The 8,971-nt window shown below is 36.6% G+C and overlaps 1 protein-coding gene across 3 annotated transcripts in view; it reads left to right on the top strand.

Annotated features, from left to right (window-relative positions):
- The first annotated feature begins 85 nt into the window (after positions 1 to 85).
- LOC122089801 (3-phosphoinositide-dependent protein kinase 2-like) overlaps positions 86 to 8,971 on the top strand; it is a 9,825-nt gene continuing 939 nt past the window's right edge. The window contains exons 1-10 of one of the 3 annotated variants that reach the window (XM_042659486.1): positions 86 to 543; positions 685 to 860; positions 3,885 to 4,065; positions 4,251 to 4,303; positions 4,407 to 4,508; positions 4,578 to 4,686; positions 4,767 to 4,845; positions 5,001 to 5,166; positions 8,224 to 8,395; positions 8,515 to 8,648. In XM_042659486.1, the coding sequence (XP_042515420.1) occupies positions 423 to 543; positions 685 to 860; positions 3,885 to 4,065; positions 4,251 to 4,303; positions 4,407 to 4,508; positions 4,578 to 4,686; positions 4,767 to 4,845; positions 5,001 to 5,166; positions 8,224 to 8,364 (1,128 nt within the window). In that variant the 5' untranslated portion in view covers positions 86 to 422 and the 3' untranslated portion in view covers positions 8,365 to 8,395; positions 8,515 to 8,648. Of the gene's footprint in view, positions 544 to 684; positions 861 to 3,884; positions 4,066 to 4,250; positions 4,304 to 4,406; positions 4,509 to 4,577; positions 4,687 to 4,766; positions 4,846 to 5,000; positions 5,167 to 8,223; positions 8,396 to 8,490; positions 8,652 to 8,971 lie in introns of those variants that run through there. The other 2 variants (XM_042659484.1, XM_042659485.1) reach the window with 2 other exon arrangements.

The raw sequence follows: 8,971 nt of genomic DNA, 5'->3' as shown, positions 1-8,971 counted from the left end.
TAGAATTTAAAAGAAAAAAAAAAAAAAACAACAACAACAAATTCAGAGAAAAAAAATGGAAAAACCATATTTTTAAGGATTCAAGGAAAAGGAAAAGGAAAAGGAAAATAGAACAAAGACTTCTTCTTCTCCTCCTCTTTCTCCTTCTCTTGCTGTGTATAAAAAAAGAAATCTATTTTCTCTTTCTTTGTCAATCCTCAATCTCATCATTACCATTTTTTTCCAATTCCCTGCTTCTTATTCTGTTTTCATTCTCAGATTCTGAAGAGAGGTTGAAGCTGGTTCTGTTCTGTTGCTTGAAACTGACAATAGAAATGTAGGCAGGTGTTTGGAAAGGCAGAAAAGAATAAAGGCTGAGAAGTGGCAGATGGAACAAGAGAGCTTTTTTATCGCTTTATCAGTCGGGCAAAGAAAGGAATCTAATGGGTTATTGTGTTATTCTCGTTGACCGTCTTCCCTTCGTTGGAGGCCGTGACCCAGAAGCAGCCCCTCTTCCTCGCCCACTCCACTCTCCCAAGTCCCAACCCATTCACAAAAGAAGAGGTTCCCTTCTTCTTCTCTCCTTTCTAGAGAGAGTAAATTAATTTTTAAGAGAGAGAGAGAGAGAGAGAGAGAGAGAGAGGGAGAGAGAGAGAGAGAGAGATTGATAGGGTGATGAGATGTTGGCATTGGTTGGTGGTGAAGGTGGTAGAGCAGCTGAAACAACAATGGAGAAGGATTTCGACTCTAAGCTTCGTCTTCAGCAATCTAACTCTTCCGTTCAGCGATCTAAGAGCTTTGCGTTTAAGGCCCCTCAAGAGAATTTCACCATCCACGACTTCGAATTGGGAAAGATCTATGGTGTCGGTTCATATTCCAAGGTTCCTTCTCTTTTTCTCTCTATTTAAAATTGGCTTGATTTGTTGGTAATCTATAATGGTCCTCTCTTGATGAAATATTGTGTTGCTATTTAGGTAACAAGGAATAAAAGGAAAACCCATTTCTTTTTCTTTTTTCTTTTTTCTTTTTTGTGGGGGAGTGAAGGGGGAGAGATTTTGAGGGAGGTTTCGTGGTTTTGATTAATTGGGTAATGTTTGAGCAACCCACTCCATGGTTTCCATGATTTATCCAATTACACCAGCGGTTTTTGAAGGCTTCATCTTGAAGTAACAACAAACCAGTTGGTTTTGCCGTTGCTCTGTATTGCGCTGTATTTCGTTCATAGGTAAGTTACAATGACGGGAGAAGGAATCGATAAGTTTAATATGATAATTTCCTCCTGGTGGAATGCCTGATCAGTCTGACATCATTTGTGTTCCATGGAACCGTGGAAGGAAAAATAAATGGTTGGGAAGGTTTCCACCAAAGGCTGCTAAGATTTGATAATGAGATGGAAGCTAAAGGAATTGGGATTTAAGTAAGTATTTTCTACCGTTGCTGCCTGGAAGGAAATTCAAATGTATAGTTGGATTGGTTAATGAAGGGTACGTGGCCTTTGAATTACCTACAGTTCCTTTTCTTGATCAAATTTAAAACTTTTGTATCTTATCTAGGTTTTCTGGGAATTGCTAAATTTCAATTATTTTCAGCTATAGGTTATAGAAGAGCAGCATGTCTACCAATTTCACCATGACGGCTTGTTTGAAATCATTATAGCCCATTCATATTCAATTGTCAGTTTTAGGAAAGATTGAAATCAATGAATTAAGACTCAATAAACCTTAGGCAGTCCCCATGCTTTGGGATGTACCAAATGACTGACTACTGGAATCGGGATTTAGGGCATAAAGATTCCACTGACCTGTAAACAATGTCCAAGTCGCTGAAATTTCCTGAAATATTTTGGTTTCGCAAGAGTCGAAATGAAACCCCATGTGATATACAAAAAGTGCAAGGTTTCGGTCAAAATTTCGACGATTGGTGTGGCTTTGGTATCATTTCGGTCCCAAACCTTTTATATAAAATGTACACTTTTGAATGACCGACCCGTTTCGTTGGTTTCACTGGTTTCAACTTTAAGGTTTGTGGAAACTTGGCTTTTTGTTATTTTTAGCCACATGTAGGATGGGCAGAGGGGTGACTTGCTTCTATTCTTCATTCCCATGTCTCTTACTCCTTGTAATGAACCATGTACAACATTTGATGATTATGAAATGGTTTAAAATTTTGTATTTATTCATTCTTAATGTAAAATTTAGTTGTTTTAATTGAATTATGTGTGTTCTAGTACTAAATTTTGTGTGCAATAAGCCATATTAGAGGATGCATATTGCAACATACAATGTATATTTCCAACCTAGGGTCTAAACTCAAACTACCATTTGGGTGTTTTTCTTACAATCTAAGGGTTCCATTTTGTTTAGAGGGCCTAAATATGGTTTCCTAGAATTCGCAGGACCTAATTTGGCAATTTGGGTCTTAAAACCATTTACCTTAACCTTCCAGGTTTTCACCGAAATTTGTGTTTTCGCAAAATATTTCGGCCAGTCGAAACCAAGCTCGAAACTAAAACCTGGAACCCTGCCTATAAAAATTGGGCCTAACCAACCCTTGGGGATGCGGTATACAACAACTCAGCCTTTTCCCAACTAAATGGGATCGGCTACATGGATCTGCGAGAGGGTAAAATAAAAAAGAAAAAGAAAGAAACAAAGCAACACCTCAGGAACATCCCACCTAAAAACAGTCAGCTTTGTTAGAGGTCATATTAGAAGTCAAGACCTAGACTCTACATGTCTTTCCTTAACATCACCTTGTGGATGCGGTAATACATCTGAGAAATTATTCCATCGAACATATGTGTGTATTCTTAAATAATCTCATATTTCAATTATTCAACCACCCTTCTAGTAATGCTATGAATAAGTATCGGGTAAATTCAACAATAAGTTTTGGGGGACGTCATTTCTGGTATGTTGAGGAGTAAACAGTCGTTTTCTTTTAGATTTGAAACCTGAGCAGTGACTCTTTGTGTGCATGTTATTACAACAACAACTCTATGTGTCCATGTTATTATTATTTTCCCTATCGTAAAACCTTGATATTTATGGTTAAATTTGAATCTCTTCTGCCTTAGAAAATGTGCTATTGCCAAAATTAAAAGTTTGAACATGCTTTGGATGAGGCTTTCAGGAGAGATTATTCCTAAGCAGGGAGTCTATCAGTTCCTTTATACTTCTTGGGAATCAGACGTGGCTTATGAAAAATGTCTGATAGCCTGCCTCATGAAGTTTTCAAAACCTACGTGAATCAAATTATTAGGCAGAGAAGACTTCCTTAAATGTAAAGGATGTCATTCCAGTGAGTACTACTCTACTGTGAAGTTTGCTTCTCAGAAAGATCAGAAAAGCACTACTGAAATCACTCTAAATTATCATGGACCATCGGTTGGGTTGGAGAAAAGGGCTAGAACTGTAACTTCAATATTTCATTCCAACCAGAAATCTCTTAAGCCCATCTCCTTCGCTGAAGAATCCCTTTATACGGTGTCTTTGCCCAACCTTTAAGGATTTGGAACTAATGTTCTTACTGGAGGAATCATTTTAACTGCCTGCTTTTGAATTTGCATCCACCATTTTTCTGCATTTCTTGTTTCTTAAATTTTATAATATTATGAACCCTTATTATGAGTATTGTCTTTGTGAAGTTATTCGTAGCTCTTGTAGTCCTCATTCCTCAATTCCTGGGTAGCCACAGAACTTTGGAGAATTTAAATACTTTGCTATTTCTAATGTGCTGACTTGGAATTTTCATTGCTCCTTGTTAATCCTGAATTATGTTATAATGTTGGATCATTGACTGCTGTTTAAATGTGTTGGCTAAAGTGTCTGATTCCACTTATTGTGATATGTTATGGTTTAATGTTCTTCGAATTTTAATCTGAATACTTAGTTATCTGTGATCAGGTTGTTAGGGCAAAGAAGAAGGACACAGGAAATGTATATGCTTTGAAGATTATGGACAAAAAGTTCATCACAAAAGAAAATAAGACATCATATGTGAAGCTGGAACGTATTGTGCTTGATCAGTTAGACCATTCTGGCATTGTCCGGCTATTCTTTACATTTCAAGATACCTTTTCTCTGTGTAGGTATTTTGTTTTTTGTCTTAATAAATATTTCATGTTTTCCATGCTTGATTTATCATCTACTACTTTCTTTCTGAACCAATGCGTTTGTTCTAAATGGACGTAAGCTTGTTTACTTTGTAATATTTGGTTACTTTTTCCCTTTACTTTATAATCTGATGGTTCAATTCATTGTTCTCTGAAGATATGGCTCTTGAATCATGTGAAGGTGGAGAACTTTTTGACCAGATAACAAGGGTAAATAAATATAATACCCCTTGAAACATTTACTTCTTCCATTATTTTGATGCCTACCGTATTTGTCCTTTTGTGGAATCCAATTAATTTTCAATGGGTGCAGAAAGGTCATCTGTCGGAGGATGAAGCTCGTTTTTATGCAGCAGAAGTTGTGGACGCTCTTGAGTACATACATGGTCTGGGATTGATCCATCGAGACATTAAGGTACTGCCAGTTACATTTTCGTTTCATTTCATTGCTTGTTGAGCAGGCTAACGAATTTTTTAATGACAGCCAGAGAACTTGCTACTTACTGCAGAAGGACATATCAAAATTGCTGATTTTGGTAGTGTAAAGCCTATGCAAGATAGCCGAATTACTGTCCTTCCAAATGCATCCTCGGGTAGGTTATCATATCATGAGGAAATCATTTAAATTGAACTGGTTGAGTGACGCTTTAATATTTCCTTATGCATCATACAGATGACAAGGCTTGCACCTTTGTGGGAACAGCTGCATATGTCCCACCTGAAGTCCTTAATTCTTCCCCTGCAACTTTTGGGTAAGGGACACTGTAGACTTGTGCACATAATATCAGAAATTTTCAATTTTTAGAAACTGAACAAAACTATTCTTTTTCTCCATATGTAAAATCTTCTTTTATATGGAAAATATGGTTTATATAACACTTATTTTATTAACTTATCTTAAAAACAGAAATGACCTTTGGGCGCTCGGATGCACCATATATCAGATGCTTTCAGGAACTTCTCCATTCAAAGATGCTAGTGAATGGCTCATTTTCCAAAGAATTATAGCCAGAGAGATTAGATTTCCAGACTACTTCTCTGTAGAAGCTAAAGACCTTATTGATAGATTAATGGTAAGTCACAAATTGTTTGCAGATTGGCTTTGGTTTCAGTATGAACTGGTTAGAGGTCATGACCTAGAGTTTTAATCCTGAACCACCACTGATTGTCTATTTCACTGCGGGCGGAAAATAGGGAAGAATAAGACAAATTATTTGCAGATTGGCTTGGTTTATTGACAGCCTTAGCAATTACGGCCTGAATATATTTTCTGTAACCCTTAATTGTTGTACAGTGGATTTTTTGACCATAATTTCAAAACTACTGTTGGGAAGAAGTATTCCTTTTGTTTATCATATTTGTGAACTGTAGCTTGTATTGCTATTTGAGGCTTTGGGCAGCGTTGCTTGAGGGGTCCTATTTAGTTACTCATCGGTCATCACATTTTCCTTCCTCTTTTTATGCTTTTGCAATTCCTCATTGGATCTGTATAATAAGATATGGTGCCTCCATGTTCCAGTCACACTGTATTCAACAAGTTAGCCATATAGAGAATCCAGTTAACCTCTTAGAGAAACCAGAATCAAATCACACATGCTATGAGTGTCTAAGACAACTTAAGCAGAGATGGTCTTAACCAAACTCTTGAACTAAATAAAACATATCCTAACGTACTTAAATTATTGCAGAATGTAGGTATTGAGTTCATCTTGTTCTCCCCCCCCCCCTCCCCAAAAAAAAAAAAAAAAAAATTACCAGCTCATTGTTTTGGTATTCACCCGCATGACCTCTTTTTTGGATGAATAATAAAGTCTGCATGTCCTTGCGGCTTTACTAACTAGTTGATCATGATTTTGTGGCCCACAAAGCAGGCCTACAGAATCTAGGTTGGAAGTGGATCAACCAGTTCCGTATCTTAAGTTTGATGATTCAGCTCGATTGACAAACCTGTGGATTATGGATCCTCTAACAAAAGGAGAATCTAGTGCTAGCATTTTAAGTATGAAAGAGACAAGTGACGACACTTTAAATTTGTAATTTATGAATTTATAGTATGAAGCTATGGGGGATCAGAATTTTGAACCTTTAAAGGAGAAACTCAGTTGATGGCTAATGCTGCTGTAAACTTGAATTAATTTGAAATAAACTGTAATGGGAAATAGTAACTTGATGCTATTTTGTCCAGAAAAATGTGTAGACAAAACTGAATAATGAGAGTTAAGAAAAGAAGAAATCTGATCTTTTATGGTACTGCAAACAGTACCAGTGAACAATGACTTCTAGAAGAAGGAAAAAAGGAGAAAACAAGAAGGCCCTGTTCCTTTAGAACAGTATTTAGGTTTGACCACATCCCTTTGAACTGTTCCATTTTCATCCAAAGACCATAAAGAAAACCATAAAGAAAACCATTTTATAATAATGAACAATAGACAGATGAGGACAATTTTATAGACCAAGTCCAGAACCAGATCCCCTTTAATTTGGAATCAAAATTAATTGAACCATCTAATTACCTATTGGACAGAATTTGAAATTCCACACTGAATACCATCTTCAAATCCTGAACCTAAGACTAAAAAAAGGGAAAAGATAAAAAAATAAAACAAACAACCATATTTACTATGAAAGTTAACTTTGGTACTTATGATAAATAGCATAGTTCGTAGTTGCTTTAAATAGTAAATCTAGGACTACCATAAACAGTAAATTCATAATACTAAAATATTAATAAATGGAATAACCAAAAACAGTGAATTAACGGAATTGTAATGAAGATGCTTCTGCATTACCTGGACACCACATGGGGTGGTCGCTTCAGCTGTCCATTCATAGTGTATAGATGATGTATGTGGGTTTCAGGTGAACACTCAGCCAAGGTGATTTTTCCACAGGAGAGGCCACAGCTATGGTTGGTCCAGTCTTTGAATCTGCAGTTATAATTTAAACTCATCCTAGAGGTTGCTTGACTTATAAACCTGTGAATCTAGATTGTTAAACTGAAATCAGTTGAGCTCTGGATTCTTAAAATACTTCAAAGTGACTCTGCAATAGGAGACATTTTTGACAGTTTAGCTTACAGGTCTGGCAAGTATGCAAATTATAGTTTGTCAATTAAGGAAGAATCTTTGATTGTCAAGAAATAGGGAAATTCTGGTAAACCGTAAACCTTTTTTTCTGAAAATTACATTTTGTGTACCTCATTGTGATATTGGACCTTTCATCTTCTTGAAGATGAGGTGACATGCACAACATGACTTGGGGTCTAGGTATTGGATCCTTCAAAACCATACTTGTTTTTTACCTAATTTAAATTTTGGATATAATAATTATTAATTACTTGTAGATGCATGTGACATAAACTGTGAACTTGTATAATTACAAGTCATTGATCTTTTAATCTTAAACACACGTAACATAAATTGTGAAGTTGAATTGTTACAAGTCATTGTTATTTTAACATAACTTTCATCTATAATGTTCTTATGTGCTCATAACTAGTGTGGAATCCATATTAGCTGAGATTGCCTATCTCAGGATTAAACACTCTAATATATCCGACTTCTAGTCACGTACCCATGCCAAAAGCCACATTACATTGGTATACCATTTAGAGCCCTTTTTTTTTTTTTTTTTGGGGGGGGGGGGGGGGAGGGGGGGTGTTTCATTGTCGATTTTTATGTTTCTTTTCCCTCTCGCATTGGAGTTGGATTTTGTGAGGTTTTCTTTGTCCTGTTAATCAAAATTTTTTATTTAGGTCGCATTTGCTGTTTTAACCTTGAAACAGTGGAAGCTTCATGGGGTTTCCACCCAAAGTGTATTTCCCTTCTTTTTATGAGTCTCACCTCTAGTATGACACTTTTTCCCTTGTGTGCTTTATATTTCTCGAAGTTAGTGCTTAGTCCTTCATTATTTACAATGGTCCACTTGGTCAGCTTAGGATTCATTCTGTAAGCATTTTATATTTTGCCTTATGGTATGTTAGAGTTAGTTTCAAAGAACTTCCTGCTTGGGTCATAATCCAAACAAATTAAAACGAAATAATAGATTTTACTGTTCCCTCAACGATTTTATGATACAACCATAAACTCCAAGCAATTGTAGATTTACTGAACTTTGCCGCTTTAATACAGGATATAAATCCAAGCAAAAGACCAGGTGCTGGACCTGATGGTTACGCTGCACTCAAGATGCATCCATTTTTCAGGGGAATTGACTGGGAAAATTTAAGAAAGCAGACTCCTCCAAAACTTGCTTTGGAGTCTAACGTATGATACTGTTTTTGAACAACTATTTTGAGAAGGGGTACAAGTTTACCTTTCTTGAACTTAGGGCACCTAGCAGTTGCTAGGTGTCCAAAAGTGATTGAAAGTGCATGTTTGCATTCTATTTGGTTTCAGACTGCTGAGGCTGATGATGTTCAGGACACTTCGTGGAACCCTTCGCATGGTGGGGATGGTTCAGTGAGAGCTAACGAGGGGACTGGTGGAGCAACGTCGTCTTCTGAAGCAACTGCTCATGTTACCAGGCTTGCTTCCATTGACTCCTACGATTCCAGATGGTATTCTCCCATCATGTTGCCTTCTTCTTTTTTTTTCTTATCTTTCTCTGTGGTTTGGAGTTTTGTGAGATATTACACATTCTATTTAAGGTGTATTCAAGTTGCAAGCAACCAAATATGTAGATCCACCAAATGGATGTCAAGATATGTGATTGGATTCTTTGCACATTTGTTTTTCACTTCTGCCAAAATTCTACTTCATTGGTGCATATATCTTGTTATCCACTAGTTTAATATAAAATTCAACAACAGGTGAGTGGGGGCATGAACATAATATTGGGATGGGTATGTAACTTGAGGTTTCCACCCACCCACCCACC

The sequence above is a fragment of the Macadamia integrifolia genome, chromosome 9 (assembly GCF_013358625.1).
Source record: "Macadamia integrifolia cultivar HAES 741 chromosome 9, SCU_Mint_v3, whole genome shotgun sequence".
NCBI classification, from domain to species: Eukaryota; Viridiplantae; Streptophyta; class Magnoliopsida; order Proteales; family Proteaceae; genus Macadamia; species Macadamia integrifolia.
This window is presented reverse-complemented; position numbering and strand designations above follow the sequence as displayed.